The sequence below is a fragment of the Euphorbia lathyris genome, chromosome 8 (genome assembly GCF_963576675.1).
Source record: "Euphorbia lathyris chromosome 8, ddEupLath1.1, whole genome shotgun sequence".
In the NCBI taxonomy this organism is placed as follows: domain Eukaryota; kingdom Viridiplantae; phylum Streptophyta; class Magnoliopsida; order Malpighiales; family Euphorbiaceae; genus Euphorbia; species Euphorbia lathyris.
In genome coordinates, this window is record NC_088917.1 from 67,791,533 (window position 1) to 67,814,031 (window position 22,499).

At 34.4% G+C, this 22,499-nt stretch overlaps 1 protein-coding gene and 1 non-coding gene across 2 annotated transcripts; both read right to left on the reverse strand.

Moving 5' to 3' along the window:
* Positions 1-4,832: 4,832 nt before the first annotated feature.
* Positions 4,833-4,939, reverse strand: LOC136204332 (small nucleolar RNA R71). Its single transcript, XR_010675176.1, has one exon. It is a non-coding gene; the product is annotated as a small nucleolar RNA R71 (small nucleolar RNA).
* Positions 4,940-19,401: 14,462 nt separating this feature from the next.
* Positions 19,402-20,869, reverse strand: LOC136203595 (large ribosomal subunit protein uL2-like). The gene is made up of 2 exons (XM_065994791.1): positions 20,430-20,869; positions 19,402-19,741 (listed from the first exon to the last, which is right to left on the reverse strand). The coding sequence occupies exons 1-2, from the start codon at positions 20,867-20,869 to the stop codon at positions 19,408-19,410; spliced, it is 774 nt and encodes a 257-aa protein (XP_065850863.1). The 3' UTR covers positions 19,402-19,407.
* Positions 20,870-22,499: the final 1,630 nt, after the last annotated feature.

Genomic DNA, 22,499 nt, shown 5'->3' on the forward strand with positions numbered 1-22,499 from the left:
GCATACGAAAAGAAGTAAAACGATCTGTCCCCGTTAAGGGCTGAATACACGCCTTCCGGAATCAAATTTCTCGCTTCCCCAGCAGAGTCGCCACTTGTTAGACGAGGTGCCACGGCCTAATCTCCCGGGCGGACCGGGGGGTGGACAACCTCATGGCGACGTAAGCGGTGATTGGCGCCGAAAGCAACCAATCGTGGAATCAAGCTGCTCGACAGGACCGGAGCTCGGAGATATGGAAGAGTCGCCACCCACGAATGGGAAAATGAACACCGATCCCTTGCGGGAGACCGGTGTGGGTTCGGGAAACTTAGGTACGAGCCGAGAAGGCTAGCTCCTTTCCGGAGAAAGGCTACTAGGCACCCCGACATCGCCCGGTTATGAACCACCGGCCTCCTACTCAGCATGTTAGGCGATAACGGACTAATCGTATACTTCTTTAAGTTTAAAATTCATTTGAAACCCTTTTCTTTCTCTTTTTAGAAACCATTTTGAGCATATATTATTGAAAAGCCACATCAGTAAAGAATCACCCATTTATGTTTATACATACACAGAGAGAGGGGGAAAAAGAAGTGATTTATTTACAACCGTATTTAAATGTTATGTTGTGTGTTTATTCTACGCTAACTTATTTCCCCAAAACGAGTTTATTTACATGGCTCGCACCTTAATCGCCGTTGGAACGATTTAGGTGCGTTTTAAAACCCCGTTTGATGAAGCTTACCCGAATCGCCGTTGGAACGACTCGAGTAATTGAAAACGTTAAAGTAAAAGCCTTTTAATAAGAAAACGTGGTTAAACATACAAGTCAATTTTATTTTGTACAAATTCATTAAGAAAGCGATTCAAAATCTCCATTATTAATAAAGAAAACGATTTTGATTACAATGTTCGCTCAATCCGTCGTTGGAACGGACTAAGGTTTTAAAACGTGGTGTTTTGAAGACGATTTGAAATATCAACCAAAATGACTCTATTTATCTACATTAGAGATCTAAGAAAGCTCATTAACTTAAATAATTTAATTGAAAACTCTCTTTTTGTGATTTATTTTCCCCACTTATTTAATGGACTCTCTAACTATTATAATTACAATAAGACACTTATTTAAAGCAAGACTTATAATCAAACAAGGCCCATTTGAGACATGGACCCATGAATGGGCCCAAAAGAATAGAGAAAATAATTTAGACATATATATATATACAAGTAAATCAAAAAGGAGGATATGAAAACCCAAAAATTAATATAAGAGGAACTTTATGTATATGGAAATAATAGGTACTATATACTTATACTTTAAAAATGCTAAAACAATAAGTAAATCTTATGGATAAGAAAATAATATTTACCCAAAAATAACTTCCTTGAATAATCAACAAAATAACCCAAATGTTCCCGAAACTATACATATATATACATAATTAATATAGTTTAAATACCAAAAATGACATATACTAATATCCATCCATTATTTCTCAAAATATCAAATAACTAATATTCAAACATAGCCTAAGTTAATAAAAAGGAAATACTTATATATATATATATTTATACTTATATTATAAAATAAAATAAAAATGATATACCAATATTCTAAAATAAATGTATATACTAAAATTCTAAAATAATTTGAAAAACATGTATTACATAATTATATATATATATACTAAGGATTAAAAGTCTAAAAGTTAAGAAAAAGGGACCGAAATGACATTTTTTACATTTTGGCAGATTTACCGACGGAAAATCCGTCGGTAAACAGCATTTAGTGACAGAATTGACAAATTACAGCAGCACTACAATATTTTCCAGATTTATTCAAAAGCTTTAAATTAAATCTAATTCAATCGTTTTGGACTTCCGAACTACCAAAGATGGATCATAGTCGAAAACGGAAGTTCCTAAAACGATGTTTTCATTTTAAAACGTTATTTGGAAACCTCTTTTAAATTAAAAAAAACTTATAATTACAACATTTTCGATACCCGAACTATCTTTTTATCGGATCACGGTTCGTATTGGGATATCCAAAACGAGGTTTTTATTTTAAAACAAAACCGAATTTTATTTAACACGAAACGAAAATTAAATAAATACGCTAACTAAATAAAACGTGACAAAATAAATAAATAACTAAAGGAATAAGAACTATAGCATAAAAAAAAATAGAAGGAGAGAATAAATTAAATAAAATAAAGAGTCTAGTCCTCGGATAATACCTTTAATTCGGTATCTGACAGTCGAAGCCGATTGATTCCACGAACCGCGAGCTCCCGTTTTTAATGAAAATTTAGTAAAAAATTGAACTTAGGAAATTTGGAATTTTTGAGGAAAAAAATATTTTTCTCAAAAAATTCACTCTCTCTCTCTAAAAATGTTTAGAGTGAGAAAGTTTATCCAAAAATCCCTCTCCAAAAAGCCCCACTTTCACCTTGGGATCCGTGCCCTTATATAGGGAAACGGATCCCGGAACAATGGGCGACGCCCAAAAAAATTTGGCGTCGCCCATTGTGGTTGGGCGACCGCCCAACCTTCTTGGGCGGCCGCCCAACAATAGTTGGGCGGCCGCCCAACAATGTTGGGCGATCGCCCAACGGCGTTGGGCGAGCGCCCAACGCGAGGTTGGGCGCCCGCGCCCAATCCTCGTCGGGCGTCCGCCCGACGCGTTGGGCGTTCGCCCGACGTGGTTGGGCGCCTGCCCGGCGACCCTCGGGGCGTGCCCCGCGCCGTCGAACGCGTGCACTCCGTGGCCGCCGAGCGCGCGTTCCGCGCAGCCAGACGCTCGCATGTCGCGACCGCCGAACGCGCGCCCCACGCTGCCAGGCACGTGCGCTCAACGGCCCACGAGGGCGCGCACCGCCAGCGGTCCCAGGCATTGCTCGGACGTCGAGAGCGTGCCACTCGCGGTGCGTCCGACGGTCGCCGCGCGCACGTCTCGAGCCGTCGAGCGGACGTTCGACCATCATCGTCCGCGTGCGGGATGCCGTTGCACGCCCGCGCCGTGCCGTTAATTTTCCTCCACTTATTATTCTTTATATATTTTTCAAAACTTTCGGAATCAATCGCTTCGACCGTCTTGTTTTCAGGTTTTCATCACAGGTCCTCCGACTCGGTGTCTACAGCAGTGAAATGTTATAATATAGATATAGAATCAGAGCGTAGAACTTATGTCGAAGTTCTAAGTAAACACATTTCGAGAGTTAGAAATTAGATTCTGTACAAAACAAGATGAGGTACACATATTGTTTATAGTTTAATTATAACTCAGTAGCGTTTAGACATTGTTCCAGTTTTAGTTTGCATCATGGTAGTGGCCGACCGAATCCCTATTACGAAGTTACAGCGAGAAGATTGAGTAGAGTGTTCGCCCCTGAGCCTGACAACCTCTTAGGAAACCCAAGGAAGCGGAACCGATCAAGCCCTTCACTTGCACGCCCTCGAAGAACTCGATGCTCCTTGTTCTCTGTAAACTTGTATCAATTTATATTTTATCTAATAAAGTCCGTTCTATTCGACAAATCGTTATGCAGCACTTATGGTAACCAATCCAATATAAGTGAGGCTGGTGTTTTCATTAATATGCACTTGAATTCAAAATCATTACAAGGAAACTTTGTTGAACACTTAGGCAAATTATCATCTCGAAAGAGTTTTAATTTGAGTAAGGGCAACTATCCCGAAAGGGTTTTGTCGCGTTCAAAGCCAATTAATTAGAGGTTCCGTCATTTATTTCATCATCATAATTGATACAAAGTTTAAGTTGTTTTCTTTGCTTAATGCAAATGAATAAATTCATTCGTTTTTCTAAAAAGTTCTAAATGTTCCTGTTTTGTAAAATTCATCCTTAAAATTAGAAGACCTTTCTAACAATCGATTTATTCTAAATATAAAATCTTATTCCAGCATTTTCAAATACTCAAAGTTCACAAATTCAATTAAACAAATTTCCTAAATTCAATTAAACCAATTTTCACTTTTCATTTACATTTAATAGTAAATCTAACTAGTTCGAAATTAACAGATTCAAAAAATAAGTTTTTTCGTTAAAAAACGTATCCCTGTGGGATCGATATTTTTATTACTACAAGCGAAACCGTGCACTTGCGGAAATCGCTCAACAAGTTTTTGGCGCCGTTGCCGGGGATACGCCAAATCTTTTGACAAAATTTTTATTTTTCGTATTTTATTTTTGAATATAGGTTTATACATTATTTTTATACAATTTTTATATTTTATTTATTTTCAGTTATATAACATACTTGTTTTCAATTTTGTTTTGAAGGTAGTTTGGCTCGTGTAACAATTTCAAGTTCATGCGCAGTTTGCGAAATTCGGGCACGCCACCAGACCCTTTTGATCCAGAAATTGAAAGAACACTTAAGAAAAACAAGAAAAACAACAAAAACAAAGACAAAACACCCTTAAAAACCAAAGTAGACCAGCCAGAGATTATGGCCGATCCACCGACACTTATGGATTATGCTAGGCCAGGAATGGCCGGTGTAACTAATAGTGTAGTTAGACCCCGTATAAACGCAAATCAATTTGAAATTAAGCCTGCTTTGCTTAATATGTTGCAAAACAACGTAACGTTTTATGGACTACCTAACGAAAACCCTAATGCACATTTGACAAATTTCTTAGAAATTTGTGACACTTTTAAAATTACTGATGTAACAGCCGAAGCAATCAAACTTCGCCTCTTTCCTTTCACTTTGAAGGATAAGGCAAAAATTTGGTTAACTTCTATGCCTACTGCAACATTTGAAACTTGGGACCAATTAGCCCAAGCATTTTTACAAAAATATTTTCCCTTAGCAAAAACCGCAAGAGTCATCAAAGAGTTGACTTCTTTTACACAAAATGATAATGAAACTCTTTATAAAGCTTGGGAACGTTTTAAAGAACTTCAACGTTTATGCCCACACCACCAACTGCCAGATGCACTTTTAATGCAGACATTCTATAATGGATTAAATCCTACAACTAGAGGTTCATTAGATGCTATGTCTGGAGGGTTATTTATGAAGAAGACGTCCGCCCAAGCAAGAGAACTTTTGGAAGAAATGGCAATCAACAGTAGTATGTGGCCCGCCGAGCGTGGCCATATACCGACGGCGAAACCATCATCCTCAGGTACATCATCGGTTAAAGGTATAATGAATCTTGATCCTGTAGCAATGTTACAAGCCCAATTTTCTGCCTTATCGCACAAAATTGATAAATTTATGGCACCATGCGATCCTAATGATCCAATCCAGAGAGACATTGATTACGAAGGTATGAATGAGATAGAACATGTAAATTTTGTCCAAGGACAAAACCAAACTACTAATCCTTATTCTAATATTTATAATCCTGGATGGAGAAATCATCCTAACTTTAACTGGAAAGATGGTAATAATAATAATAATGCAAATGCTAATCAATATCGAATAAATAATTATCAAAATCAAACAAGAGATACGATTAGCACTTTATCTTCAAAAATCGACAAATTTATTGATGCTATGAATGGAAAGGTAAGTAATCAAGACGATGGTTTTAAACGGATCGAAAGTAAATTCGATCAGCTTATCAAAAACCAATCATCTAGCATCCATAATTTGGAGGTTCAAATTGGACAACTTGCTAAATCAATTCCATCTCGCAAAGAGGGAAGTCTTCCCAGCCAAACGGAAGAAAATCCGAAAGAGCATGTTAAGGCTATCACTCTTCGCTCAGGAAAAAACTACATAGGTCCGGAAATGCCCGGAAATTCAACTTTACCTGGAAATGATTTACCAAAATCCAAAGAAGATACATTAAAACAAAAAGATACGCCAATTGACTCTAATCCAAAACCTTTTGTACCAAAACCACCTTTTCCACACAGGGTCCGAAATAAGGACCATGATAAACAACTTTTATCATTTTTAGATAAACTTAAAAATTTGCATATAAATTTAACATTCATGGATGCAATTACGCAAATTCCTAACTATGGAAAATTCTTGAAAGATTTAATCTCAAAAAAGATTAGTTGGGAAGGAATTTCATCCATTTCACTTTCTGAAGAATGTAGTTCGATAGTATCAAGCAAATTACCTACTAAACTCAAAGATTCCGGATGCTTTACCATTCCGTGTACATTGGGAAATATGGAATTCCCAAGTTGTCTTTGTGATTTAGGAGCTAGTATAAACTTGATGCCATTGTCTATTTTTGAGAAATTAGGTTTAGAAGAAGACATCAAGCGTACCAATATGGTTTTGCAATTAGCGGATCAATCCACTAAAAGACCATATGGTATAATTGAAGACGTTTTGGTGAAAGTTGACAAATTTATTTTTCCTACTGACTTTGTTATCTTAGATTTTGCTTATGATGCTAATTGTCCACTAATCTTTGGTAGACCATTCATGAACACGGGACGTGCTCTAGTTGATGTGTCGGAAGGAAAAGTAGTTTTAAGAATAGGTGACGATAAGATCGAGTTCGATATGAATCAAGCAATGAAATATCCTATGGAGGATTTCGCTTATATGAAGCTTGATTTAGTTGAAGAATGTGTTAATGAAATTGTTCAAAGAGAAGAAATAATGGAACCTATAATGGGTGAAGAATTAGAAGATAAGGACCCAGAGCCTTTGATTCGAGAAGATGGACCAGTTCCGCCTTCAGTAATAGTTCCACCTAAATTAGAACTTAAAGAATTACCAAACCATCTGAGATACACTTTCCTAGGCGGAAGTGATACTCTACCTATAATCATCTCTAACAAATTAACAGAAAATCAAGAAGAAAAATTGAAAGAAGTTGTTAGAAATAGAATAGGAAGTATGGGATGGCAGATTTCAGATTTAAAAGGAATTAATCCTAGTATTGTAATGCATAGGATTCACTTAGAAGAAGATAAGCCACCTAAAGCGGATAGACAAAGACGTTTAAATCCGAACATGAAAGAAGTAGTCAAAAATGAGATTACTAAACTTTTAGACAATGGAATCATTTATCCTATTTCGGATAGTGAATGGGTTAGTCCAATCCATTGTGTACCCAAAAAGGGAGGTATAATTGTAGTAAGGAATGATGAAGGTGAATTAATACCTACACGAACCACCACCGGTTTGAGGGTTTGTATAGATTATAGGAACCTAAATAAGGCAACTAGGAAAGATCATTTTCCTTTACCTTTCATCGATCAAATGATCGAAAGGATAGCCGGTCATGCATTTTATTGTTTTCTTGATGGTTATTCCGGATTCTTTCAAATATATATTTACCCGGATGACCAAGATAAAACAACCTTCACATGTCCTTATGGAACATTTGCATATAGAAGAATGCCTTTTGGTCTATGTAATGCACCAGCAACTTTTCAACGTTGTATGACTGCAATTTTTAATGATTTCATCGAAGATATCATGGAAGTATTTATGGATGTTTTTTCAGTTTATGGAGATTCTTTTGATGCATGTTTAAAAAACTTAGATAAAGTTCTTTCTAGATGCGAAGAAACGAATTTAGTATTAAATTGGGAAAAATGTCATTTCATGGTTGACGAAGGAATTGTTTTAGGTCATAAAATATCCGAAAAAGGATTAGAAGTGGATAGAGCAAAAACTTCAGTAATAGAAAAATTACCCCCACCAACAACTGTCAAGGGAGTAAGATCTTTTCTAGGACATGCGGGTTTTTACAGAAGATTTATAAAAAACTTTTCTGTAATTTCCAAACCACTTACTAATTTACTTATGAAGGATTCAACCTTCGACTTTAATGAAGATTGCATTAAAGCTTTCGAAACATTGAAAACACTCTTAGTCAGTGCACCCATAATTGCTAAGCCCGATTGGGATTTACCTTTTGAAATCATGTGTAATGCAAGTGACCTAGCAGTGGGATGTGTTTTAGGTCAAAGAAAGGATAAAAGATTACATGTTATTTATTATGCAAGTCACACATTGTCCGGTGCACAATTAAATTACACAACAACAGAAAAAGAGATGTTAGCCGTAGTATTTGCATGTGATAAGTTTAGGTCATACTTGTTAGGATCTAAAGTTATTATTTATACAGATCATGCAGCTTTACGTTATCTGTTTGCTAAGAAAGATGCAAAACCGCGTCTGATTAGATGGGTTTTGTTGTTACAAGAATTTGATATAGAAATTAAAGACAAAAAGGGAGTAGAAAACCTTGTCGTCGATCATCTATCGAGACTAGAAGATGAAAACGGTCCTATAGGTGAAACTGTCGGTATACGAGATGATTTCCCCGATGAACATCTCTATCAAGTAGAAAGTATCATGTCACCATGGTATGCAGATTTTGCTAATTATCTTGCAACCGATATTGTTCCGGAAGGATTATCTTCCCAACAAAGGAAGAAATTTTTCTTCGATAGTAAACAATATTTTTGGAAAGATCCCTTTCTATTCAAATCATGTGGTGACAGGATAATTAGGAGATGTGTTGGAGAAAATGAATATGAATCTATAATAACAGAATGTCATTCCAGCTCATATGGAGGACATAATGGAGTTAATAAAACGGTAGCTAAAATATTAGAATGTGGTTTCTTTTGGCCTACAATGTTTAAGGACGTTGGTTCATTTATTACTCGTTGTGATAAATGCCAAAGAACGGGAAATTTAGGAAGGAAAGATGAGATGCCCCTAAAAAACGTGTTGGAAGTTGAAATCTTCGACATGTGGGGAATTGATTTCATGGGACCTTTTCCGCCTTCCAATGGTAAAACTTACATATTAGTAGCCGTTGATTATGTTTCGAAGTGGGTTGAAGCAATTGCAACCCCTACGAATGATTCTAAAGTAGTTATTAATTTTCTTGACGATATATTTTGTAGATTCGGTTGTCCTAGATTTGTTGTTAGTGATGGCGGTACCCATTTCATAAATCGAAATTTTGATATGCTTATGAAAAAATATGGAGTACGCCACCGCGTGTCAACGCCATACCATCCTCAGTCGAATGGTCAGGCGGAGATCTCAAATAGAGAACTCAAATGGATTCTAGAGAAAACTGTTTCATCATCAAGAAAAGATTGGTCACAAAAACTCAATAATGCGCTATGGGCATACCGTACTGCATTTAAATCACCAATAGGAATGACTCCATATCGTTTAGTGTATGGAAAAGCATGTCATTTACCAGTTGAATTAGAACATAAAGCCTATTGGGCTATTAGAAAACTTAATTTTGATTTACAACAAGCAGGAAAGAAACGTTTGCTCAATTTAAATGAGTTAGATGAGTTACGACATCTATCATATGAAAATGCGAGGATTTATAAAGAAAAAGTGAAAAAATGGCACGATGCGAAGATCAAAGTCAAACACTTTAATGTTGGAGATAAGGTGCTGTTATTTAATTCACGGCTTCGTATATTTCCAGGAAAACTTAAGTCCAGATGGGACGGACCGTATTTAGTCGTCAAAACATTCGACTATGGTTCTTTGGAACTTGAGGAAACCAACGGTAATCCTTTTAAAGTTAACGGTAATCGATGTAAAATTTATTACGAAAATATTTCCGAAATAGGAACTAATTTCGTAACAAGATTTCCTGACATATAAATCATTTCATTTTTCTAATAGTTAGTTTTTATTATTTTTTATTTTTATTTTTATTTTGTTTAGATTATATCATTTTATATTAGAATTTTAGATATAGAAAAATATATACAAGTCATGATTTTAATTAATTTTTAGTAATTTAATGAGAATTAGAAGAAATTCAGTGATTCTTAGTTGAGAATTTGAAATTCTCAGTTGAGGATTCACATATATAGAATTCTTAAGGAGGTAAGAAATTTCTGAACTTATAGAGAATTTAAAATTCTCAGTTGAGAATTTGGGTATAATTAGTAGCCAGGAAAATTTCTGGACTTGTAGAGGATTTCAGATTCTCAGTTGAGAATTCTTTTCAAATTGAAAGGAAAATTTCTGAACTTACCGAGGATGAGGATTCTCGGTAGAGGATCAGAAATTTGGAGTTTTGACAACTGATTTTCGCAAGAAAATCAGCGTGTCGCGACCGCGGGTCAGCATCCTCAGTCGCGACACGGGGAAATTATGCAAAAATTGACCCTTTTTCCAGCAGATGCAACTCTTCAGAAACGAAGCATTAAGTTTCTTCATTTCTAAAAGGGCTGTTTCATGCCTTTTCATTTCAAAAACAACACCTCTTTTCGTCCTAGGATCTTATAAATAGGTTCTAGATGTTCAGTTTTCTGTCACTTTCTTTTCATCTCTATCAGAACTATCTCTGATTTTCTTACCATTCAACAACCCAGAAATTAAGTTCAGAACCTTTCTTCCTTACTCATTCCAAACACCATGACTTCCTCAAACACTTCATCTAAGAAAGTTATTGCTTCACGCAATAAGCATGTTGATATATCAGAGCGTTACGGATGTAACTTTCCCATCTTCAATCATGATGAGGGAAGGCGCTTCTTGAAGCTTCGATACACATTCTTTGTCGGAATGCTATACATGGATGACTTTCTTAACGATCAGTTGGGAATTAAAGAAGATATGAGTCGCTACATGGAAAGTTTAGGATGGACCAGATTTGTTGATATGAAGTTTCCTATAATTGGAGACTGGATATTAGAGTTCTTCTGTACGGTTCGCTTTGTTAACAAGCGTCGGGTGCGTCTTAGTTTTCGTCGGGATGGCAAAACTTTCACTTTTGGATATCCAGAATTACATGCTTGGTTTGGTTTTCCCTTGAAGGATACTACCAAACGTCATCATGGAAGAGATATGACGTCCACTGATATTTGGCGAATGCTCACCGGCATCTGGCCTTTCCACCCAAAACTTGCCTATAATAAGTCTTTCTATTCCAACTCTATGCTATATTTGCATAAGTTTCTGAGTCACAGCCTGTTCGGTCGCACGTTCAGTAGTGTCGTCCAAGAATCTGATCTTTATGTCCTTGGCGATATATTTCAAGGCAACGTGGTTGATTCTTCAAAAATTCTGATGGAGGGTCTTGTTGCCGCATCTAGATCCAAGGCTAAGAAGGTTGGATTCGGGAATATTGTATGTGGAATAATTCTAGGGACCAAGGGAAGTATTTCTGTTTCTTGGAGTGATGCTGAATCTTTCCCAATGCTAGACTATGAGTTTTTAGAATATGAAGGTCTAGTGAAACGAGTATTTCGATCAGGACCTAATTTTCTTTCTGCACAAGAACGTCAAGCCTTCGTGCAGTTGAAAATAGAACGCTATAGGGCTAAGAAAATCCCGATTGAAAGGGACGAATTTTTAGCATAGCTTTTGTTTCGTTTGTTTGTAAATATGTTTCTATTCAATAAAAATCTTTCTCTTTTGCATTATTTCCTGTTTTTGATTATTTAGTTAAACTAACATTTAATTCCATAATTTTAAACTAATGCACTTATTAAATGCAAACTTAATCCAATCATTACTAATTAAATGATTAATAACTAAGTTTCAATTCCTTAAATAAAGATTCATTTAACTTATATTAATACATGCACATAAATGCTTCAATTAATTTTTGTTCCAAACCTTTCCTATTCTTAATTTAACATCCATTAATTAAAACATTTTTCATTTATTTTTCCATTAATAAGGATAAACCTTTGGTTTTCCTTATCATTTAATGTTTTACATTTATGTTCTTAAGTACAGATTACATTGTCCAGGAGTACAGGATCAAATTTATCAAAGAAATTACACAAATAGGAGTTAATATGCAGATTTGGGTAGCCACGAGGTGATCCGCGGCCAAGAATTAATGGATTCTCGGTAACTTCAGCAAATTTTCTCCAAATTCAGACAAAAAATTCGCTGCCAAACGCGATTCGCGGCCGCGAATGGTGTATTTCTCGGTAACTTCAGCAAATTCCCACAACAATTCAAAGAAAAAATTGGCTGAAAAACGCGATCCGCGGCCGCGGATACACATACACGACCGCGACACGCGTGTTAAAGGCAACTCCAAGTCCGGATTTTTGGCCTAATTTTCAACCTTCTTCCTATTCCTCCTCTACTTACACCTCTTCCTATTCCAACTATACTCATTACTCTTCCTATTCCTACTCTACCTATTAAACTTCCTCTTCAAACCCTATATATATACCTATTCCTTACACAAACCTTACACCACCTCCAATTTTAACCAATTCCCTACTCTTACCTCTTCCCAATACTTCACTTTTACTCTTCCCAATTTCATCATTACCCTTTTTAATCACTTACCCCTTTCAATTCAAGTCTACATACAACACTTCTACTTCATCTTCAACCTCAAGCTTTTCTCTATTTTCATCTTTTTCATCTAAACCCTAAACACCATAACCATGCCTCGAGCAAAGCGTGTTGGACACAAGCCGGCTGTCACTGCGGCTAGTCGCCTAAGGATTAGTTGCGGGGCTTATTTCGACATTCATTCTGAAGAAGAAGTTGGACGTTTCAAGCACTTTTCAAACGTCAATCGTAAGTTCGTGGATATGCAGTTTCTTGACTTTGATTCGGTAAGGAAGTTGAACTTCACTACACAAATTACTGCTTTTATTGAAACTTTGGGATGGGAAACTTTTGCTTCTATGTGTTTTCCACAAATTCAAGAGTATGTGGTTGAATTTTTGGTTACTTTGACGATGAACAAAAAGAGGACTGAAATTTCTTTTCGGAATAATGGTGTCACCTATACCGTTGATTCTGAGGCTATGGGTAACATGTTTGGTTTCCCTACTAGTGATTTTTATGATAAGCCTCGGGATTTTGACAATAACTCTTTTTGGCAAACTCTTTCCGACCAAACTTCTTTTGATTCTAAAAACACTTCAAGCAAGTTGATTAAGGACAATTGTGTGTTCTTCTTTCACAAGTATTTGAGTTTTTCACTTTTTGGTCGTGTTGAGAGTTCAAAAATTCAAGTCCGGGATTTGTTTGTTTGGGATTGTTTGTTCAAGGGTTTACGGGTTGATAGCATTGGAATGATTTTTGACAATTTATATCGTGCTTCGAGGGCTCATACCACTCAAGTCCCTCTCGGTAATTTCATAACTGCTATTGTTTTGGGAGCACGGGATGAATTGGCTAATTTTGATATGTCCACCTACCATGGATATGTTCCGGTTTTGGACATTGCGGCTCTTGAGCAGGCTCATTTATTGGTTTATGCGGCTCCTCCGGTTTTTATTTCTTATGCTACCCGTATTGCTCATCTTCGTGGCACTATGGGTGGAGGTGCTTCTAGTTCTCATAATGTAGGTACCGAGGGAGAAGGAGCGGAGGAAGGAGCGGAAGATGCCCCACAAGCCCAAGCAACACAAGATAATGATCCGGTGGATTTAAGGAGAATTTTGAACCAAATCAATGCCAATAATCGACAAATGAATTTACGGATTGATGATTTGGTGGAGAACAACATGGTGATGAATGACAACCTCAATACTTTGAGGCGTGTGCAAAGATCGACTCGGCATCGGATGCTTTCGTTTTTCCGTCGCTGAAATGTGGAAACTTCACCAACACCTCCGGATTCCCCGCCGCATGCTTAGGTTTTATCTTTTATTTTTATCTTATCTTGTTTTCATTTCAGTTTCGTACATTTTTATTTTCTTATGTTTCGTACAATTTCAGTTTTAATTTAATTCTATACATTCTTTCATTTCTTTCCGTTTGTTTTATCTTTAAAGTTTTATCTCCATTTTTGCACCAATGAGGACATGGTCCAATTTAAGTGTGGGAGGAGATATATACATATATCATTTTTATACAAACGAATGAATGAACGAATGTATGCAAATGAATGAATGAATGTATGCAACACTTGTTTGTTTTCAAAAATACAAAATGCAACGTATATTGCAACACTTTTAAGTATATTGCAACAAATGAAAAAAATTAACATTTTTTATGAAATATCATTTTTACATTTATAAATTAATCATAAGTTAAAATTTTTTATGATTATTTTTAGGTTATCATTATCGATAGAAATAAATATTTCTATACGGGTAATATTTTTCAAATTTTTCACAAATCTTCGACACGATTTTAAGTAAAAATTGTCTCGAGTGAATGTATTTAAGTAATAAATTCTTTATTTTCAATCTCTATTTCATATCATGAAATTCATGATATAATAAATCTTATTTTAAATTTTCAATTAGGTTTATAGGCATTAAATTAAACTAACAATTTTTTTAGCTCGGTTTTGATTTTGTCTTACATTAACACCAATTGAAGTTTTTAAGGAAACTATAGCCATAATACATGTTGAATTTTAAGTCAATATAGGATGAATGTGTTAATTTTCTTTTTCCCAATTCATATTAATTAATCAATAAATCGTATTCTTAACTTTTGGCCACGATTGAGACCAACCTTATCACAATCGAGGTATGAAAGGGAAGAAATTAATAAATAAAGCGTACTTTTGGCCACGGTTGCGACCACCCTTATCACAATCGAGGTATGAAAGGAACGTTTAAATAATAAAAAAATTAAGCGTGTTTAAAGTTTAAAGTAACGATTGCGTCCACCCATGGCATGGTCGGTACCTCTTAAGCGAACACAAAACAAATGCATATAAAGTTACGATCGAGACCACCCTTATCACGGGCGTAACTAAGCAAATAAATTAAACTTAATACTTATATATAATAATTCAAGTTTGGGAAAGGAAATTTGGTGCTTTGAAATGCCTTGAGATGAAAGACTCAATAACATGCGTGCTTACATCGTCCCGAATACTTCAATTTAAACATTGAAATACAAGACGAATGATATATCGTACTTATACTAAGTTAGTTTGATATTTTGCGTATAAATTTGCCATGCAAAGTTAGTCTTTCCGGCTTAACTAATTTAAAAGGTAAACACAAAGATATATGTTTTATTTTCATAAAGAGATTAGTTAAGGAATAAATTCAGTGAAATTTTGCTCGGGACTAGCAAAAGATTAAGTGTGGAGATTTGTTAAGCCCAAAATATACCTAAAATATCATTAACATTTACATCATTTTTATTACAAATTCGTGTTATTTATATCTGTTTAGATTACTTTTACTCTCGAATATCTTTCTTTCTTGCAAGGTACCTAAATATTTGGTAAAATCCAAATAGGAACGAAAAAGGATCTAAAACAGAAGAAAAACCCTACAAAAGGAGTCAAAGACGACGTAAATCGAAAGCGCCAAGTCGAAGACACGAATGAAAGCTAAGAAGTGAGAAAAATCACCGGGCCGCGACAGTGGATCCTCAACCCGCGGCCGCGACACGCGTGGTATAGCTATTTCTCCCCTTCGTCCGTCGTTCAACTCAATGCTACGTCATTCACGGCCGCGGATTACCATCCTCGGTAAGTGCAGAAAATTTACAAAGAGCATTTAACACATGCTGAAAATCCAAGAAACGCGTTCGTTCAAGTGGATAAAGACGTCCTTTCACAACGGACACGACTCTTAACCAACGGATACATCACTTCAAACACAACCCTTCAACATCTATAAATAAAGAGTTGATGTTGAGAAAAAGGGCAGTGAAATGTTATAATATAGATATAGAATCAGAGCGTAGAACTTATGTCGAAGTTCTAAGTAAACACATTTCGAGAGTTAGAAATTAGATTCTGTACAAAACAAGATGAGGTACACATATTGTTTATAGTTTAATTACAACTCAGTAGCGTTTAGACATTGTTCCAGTTTTAGTTTGCATCATGGTAGTGGCCGACTGAATCCCTATTACGAAGTTACAGCGAGAAGATTGAGTAGAGTGTTCGCCCCTGAGCCTGACAACCTCTTAGGAAATCCAAGGAAGCGGAACCGATCAAGCCCTTCACTTGCACGCCCTCGAAGAACTCGATGCTCCTTGTTCTCTGTAAACTTGTATCAATTTATATTTCATCTAATAAAGTCCGTTCTATTCGACAAATCGTTATGCAGCACTTATGGTAACCAATCCAATATAAGTGAGGCTGGTGTTTTCATTAATATGCACTTGAATTCAAAATCATTACAAGGAAACTTTGTTGAACACTTAGGCAAATTATCATCTCGAAAGAGTTTTAATTTGAGTAAGGGCAACTATCCCGAAAGGGTTTTGTCGCGTTCAAAGCCAATTAATTAGAGGTTCCGTCATTTATTTCATCATTATAATTGATACAAAGTTTAAGTTGTTTTCTTTGCTTAATGCAAATGAATAAATTCATTCGTTTTTCTAAAAAGTTCTAAATGTTCTTGTTTTGTAAAATTCATCCTTAAAATCAGAAGACCTTTCTAACAATCGATTTATTCTAAATATAAAATCTTATTCCAGCATTTTCAAATACTCAAAGTTCACAAATTCAATTAAACAAATTTCCTAAATTCAATTAAACCAATTTTCACTTTTCATTTACATTTAATAGTAAATCTAACTAGTTCGAAATTAACAGATTCAAAAAATAAGTTTTTTCGTTAAAAAACGTATCCCTGTGGGATCGATATTTTTATTACTACAAGCGAAACCGTGCACTTGCGGAAATCGCTCAACAATAATCGAGACGTCTCTTTAACCATGCCTAATCCCGTATTGGTCTTACCCAACACTTCGATGTCAATACCCGACTAGGTCTTTAAACTATGTACACAAGCCATGTTCCTCACTGAACATGGTCTTCAAATATCAAACCACCCGTCTAGACTTTTCTTGATGGATACAAAATTTATCCAAAATCCAACCAAATTTCAATTGTATACACTTTCTCATCAAATAGATCAAAGTTTACTACAATCATCAATAAATCAAAATCCAACATTTACTGAACCAAAATAGCAATTGAACCCCTGAAGAAATCCAATTTAACACCAATTGAACCAAAATATCATTTAACCCTTAAAGAAATTCAATTCAATATCAATTGAACTTAACAGAACCAAAATAGTAATTAAACCCATAAAGAAATCCAATTGAACCAAAATAGCATCAAAACCCTTAAAAAAACCAATTCAACATCAAAGTATGAATCAAAATAATCCAAAATACCCTTGTAAACTCACCTCCTTCAAAACCTTGAACACAACCTCATAAATCAACAACAAATACCTAAATCATTTATAAGAAAACCCTTAGGAGACAAATTTATGGAGTTTTAAAGCTCAATATACATATATCTATACATACAAACCAAAAGACTAGTTGATAGTTTTAGTCTAAATTTGAGAATAACACCACAAAACCGTAAATCTTCCTCACAATCTGCCTAGCCCGTACTCTCTGCACACACCTCCAAATCAAAATCCCTCCGGTCAGACGTTGCTTCTATGTGTCCAAAGTCTCTAGTTAAAATTTGAAGTGATTTGGACGGTTAGAGTTCCGACAGCACAAAAAACGGTGGAGCTTCCCTGTTTTGGTGGTGGTGGAAGGTGGAGGAGAAAGGAGAGAGAATGGAGGAGGAAGAAGAATTGAGAAGGAAGAGTTTTGATCAAAATGATTTCTAATTATGAAATAATGCTATATATATAGACATTGATGTGAGTGGTTAATTATTCATTTTGGTCCTTCAAAAATCTAATTTCTTTTAAAACTTACCCTAAACTTATAATTATTATAAAAATATGCAATTACCCTCAAAACTATACCCGTAATACCCTATTAATCAACCGATCCTATACAAATATAATATAAGGTTCGAGGTATAATAAATAAAAATTAAGGATACGGACGTGACAACAAGAGCTCGTATTGCTATTTATTGTTGAAACATATTTGTCAACAATAAAATCCCTAAAAAACGGAAATCAGTTACCCACAAAATGGAAACAAGACGTGACCGACAATCAAACAATTGAAAGTAAAAGACGTAATCGATAGTCAAGCAACTTAAATCAGAAAATGTAACCAATAGTCAAATAACTGAAAGTAGACGTAACCGACAGTCAAACAATTGAAACCAGAAGAAGTAACTGACAGTCAAACAACTGAAAGTTGAAGATGTAACCGATAGTCAAACAACAAGGGGCTGCCGTTCTCCGTTCACCAATCACAGGGAAGAGATCTAACTCTGGAAAATTGAATCGAAGAAGAACACGAAGAAGAAAGATGGTGAAGAAATAATAACCAATCTATATTTATATATATAATTTAGTGTTTTGAAAGACAAATAGAAAGGAAACTCAAATCTGAGAAGAAAAAGAAAAGAGAGATAGAAAAGAAAAGAATAGCTTAAGTTGTTATTAAGCACGAAATTAATATTCAAATATAATTTTTCTTTTAATTATATAAACAATAAAGGAAAAAGAAACACGCGAACAAAATAAGAAAAACTAGCCCGATAATAAATATGGGGAAAAAACTACCAAACCATTGTTATTACAAAACTAATAAGTTAATGAGGCATTATTTGATAACCCAAAAGATCACATAAAAAAATACATATTTTCAACACTTGTAACTTAATATTTTAACTTATAATACCAATAATACGAACTTAAAATCATCTAATTCGGTACTTTATTTTTAAGATTTATCAAAACATATACAACATTTAATATTAGTTTCAGTATATTTAAGGATATTTGCAAAAGTAGAAAGAAAAATATGTTATTTGATGTCAAAAGCCTACCCATGAACCACACGCAAATGAAAATTTACATAAGTGTCCTTCAAATGCATTGTCTATATGTTTCGAATGAGAAACAAATCACTCTTATATAGACATATCGTTGAAATGTTTTTCCTCAATTAATTCACTTAATGAACAATTAATCTTACTAAATTAATGCATTTTAATGATAATTAAAACCTCCATAAAAAATGATAATTAAAACCATTTTACAGAATTCATAATGAACGTTAATTCCATTCAATTCGATTAGTGAGATCTAATTTTCTCTAACCATCATTCAGAATTTAATATATATTTAATTAAAATTCATAATTTATATTTAAAAAAGATGAGAAAAAGAAGTAAGAAAAAAATCTGAATTTACACATCACATTCTTATATATATATATATACTAGTCGAAAGCTCGTGCGATGCACATGTTACGAATTTATAGTTTAATTAGATTAGTAAATAATGCACATTATATATATAATATTCATTTATTTAGTTTTAATTTTTATATATATTTTAAATTTGTATTTACTATGGATAAATACATTTAATCATATATGGCATAGCCATTCTTTTAATACAATTAACTATCAATATTATAAAAAATTTAATAATTTGACTATATGAGAAAACTTTCATGATTTTATAATATAATTTCCAAAAATTCACAATTGAAGAACAGAATAATTTTTTTTATAAAATTGAATAAACTGTGTATAATAAAACTACAACAAACTGTGTATAGGAAAACTACAATAATTTGTATGGAAGGAAGATTTTGAGACTTGATCATATCAGTTTTATGCATTCTAATCCTTGTCGGCTTTAGCAGCTGCTTGTCCGCGAAGACGACCCGTCCTCCTAGCCGCAATGAGACCAACTTTTTGACCGGGAGGTGCATCACGGCGAACAGTACTAGCATGTCCAATATGCTGGTGGTTACCACCACCATGAGGATGCTCCACTGGATTCATAGCCACACCTCGAACCCTAGGCCAACAGTTTCTCTTCGCTTTGTTTTTGTGATATGCGGTTCCTGCCTTCAACATAGGCTTTTCGGTTCTGCCTCCACCTGCTACTTGACCAACCATATCTCTGCAGCTACTTGGCACAATCTTCTTGGCACCAGAAGGAAGCTTGATTCTGAGAAACACAACAAAACAATCAAGGAGAGAATTCTTCTACTAGAGACATTACATTCTGACCCACAAATATTTTAGAGGCATTTTGAACAACACCAGAATTTCAAAGGAATATTGGAAAGTAATTAGTACAAAAGATACACGACAACAAGATTTAGAGAGACAAGCCACGTGTCACATCCATTCCACTCATATTTCAATGCTGTCATCACATGGAATACAAAGATCACATTAACTAAAACTAGGGTTGTCAATTCCTGATACGACAACAAGATTTAGAGAGACAAGCCATGTGACACGTCCATTCGACACAATTATCATATTTTTATGCAGTCATACTATATATAATCACATAATTAATCCGATAACCAATTTAGACACTCCTAGCTAAATGATACTTAAAAGAACAACATATAGTTCAAAGAAATAGCAGCAATAAAAAGGAAGTTCCACAATCACAGCCTGAAAAAGACTAGCAGCTGTTACCAAGATTGAATGCTTACAACTACATCCATTACTCATAGGTGATTAAGTGATTTTGCCCACATCAATCAAATAAATATTCTCAAAATATCAACACCACAAAAATCAACATAAATTAACATATTCAAATGAAAAAAACACGACACAAATTCAAATCAAAAGCTCAAAGGAACAGATATATACAGTTAAGGAGAAAAATTGAATACCTGCTTGTTCCATTATCAGGATTATGACTAATAACAATAGCATAATCTCCAGAGCATCTAGCAAAAGATCCTCTGTCACCGACATGGTGCTCAACGTTACATACAACAGCTCCTTCTGGAATCGATCTCAAAGGCAAGACATTACCGACCATCAAATTGGCCTTCTTACCACAGTACAGAAACTGACCAGTGTACATGCCTTCCGCTGCAATGAAAAGCTCCTTCTGGTGCTTGTATCGGTCTGGATGGCGGAATGTGACACGGGCCAACGGGGCACCACGGCCGGGGTCGTGAATGATTTCGGTAACCACTCCCTTCAGATATCCATTTCGCTCGCCGAAGTCAAGGGAGCGGAATTGGGCGGGACCTTTCCGGTGGTGACTATGGGACTTAAAGACGGAGCCGGCACCCTTACGTTGGGCACGGATGACTCTACCCATTTCGGCAGAAGGGGAGTAAATTGAGGGTAGTAGAATTAGGGTTTACTGCAGGTTAATGAAGAGAGAGAGCCTTTTATAGTGAGCTAGGGTTTCTGCAGAAGATAAAATGATAATTGGGTTTGGGCGGTTTGTCTAAAATGTAACATATTCACATTAAAGAGATTTAATTTTCAAAATTTGAGTAGGGGCAGTTCACATTAAGAGATATTTTTTTATATATAATTTATTTGATTGCTGGATTGGAGTTGTAAGCTAACCTTTAATTAGATCCTCTCCTAATTTAAATTTTTTGTTTACATTATGATTCAAACTCGAAATCATATTAAGAATTAATTCTCAAAATTTGTGTAACTAATATATTTATATCACAAAAATAAAATAAAATAAATATAAGAACAAAATTTTAGTGAATTAATTTTATAAAATTCAAGGAACTTTATTTTTTTGAGAAAATATTAAATAAAATTATATAATTAATTTAAATACCAACAAACATCTCAGTTCATGAATAATCGTGTTCGTTCGTGAACAGTTATGTTCGTCGTGAACATTCATGTTTGTTTGTGAATCATCGTGTCTGTCCATGAATAGTCATGTTCGTTCGTGAAAAGGCATGCCCTTTCAAGTTCTATTTATGGAGAATGAGAAATAATATTTGAGTTCGTTTTGTTTTTTCGTTAATCATATTTTGTTTTTTGGTTAATCACATCTAACACTTTTTTTTTTGTTAACATGTCATTCCATCAAAGTTTCTACTTTATTATTATAATAATTATTATTATTATAATAATTATTATTATTATTTCATTATAAGTATTATATTAAGATGCGACGTCAGATTTTGCTGACATGCCGCTCTATAAAAAATCTTAATTTTTAAGTATAATATTAATCTGCAATTTATAGCTTTAAAGTTGTTACTACAAAATTTTATTTCGTTAATAGAATTAAATCGAATTAATATTAATTAACAATTATGTAAAACATTTTAAGAGTTATACTGGTTTTAATTGTCATTAACGTGAATTATTCATTAAGTGAATTAATTCCTGAATTTATTGAGGAAAATACATTCCAATAATTTGCCTATAAGATTGATTTTTGGCTAATTCGAAATAGATATACAATTCATCTAGAAATTTTCATCTCTGCTAAAAAAAAGTAACTCATAGAACTTCAGGCTCGATCTGGTCATTCTACTTAATGGTGTTTTGGTGATAATTTGACATATACGGTTACATTTTGACTCACGCTTCTATTATATCCTAGGAGACGATTGTCGATTATGGTAAAACGTATCTTAAGGATACTAATCTTATCATGCCTCAAATTTTTTTTCTTCCATACATCCAGTCATCTAAAGATTGAAGATTTATTATATCCAATTTATTGTAATTTTTTTTGTTCTTCAATTTTGTAGATCAATTAATGATAAATTTAAAGATACTTTTTTAATTTTTTCAATTAGATAATAAAAGTTGTCATGAAAATTTGCTCATGTAATAAAAATATTAAAATGGTATAATTTTGATATTATAAGGTATTAAAATGATTATAATTTAAGATTAATTAAATGTAGCATGACATGCCATTATAATAGAGTTTCTATAATTTTGTTCTATTCTTTTTT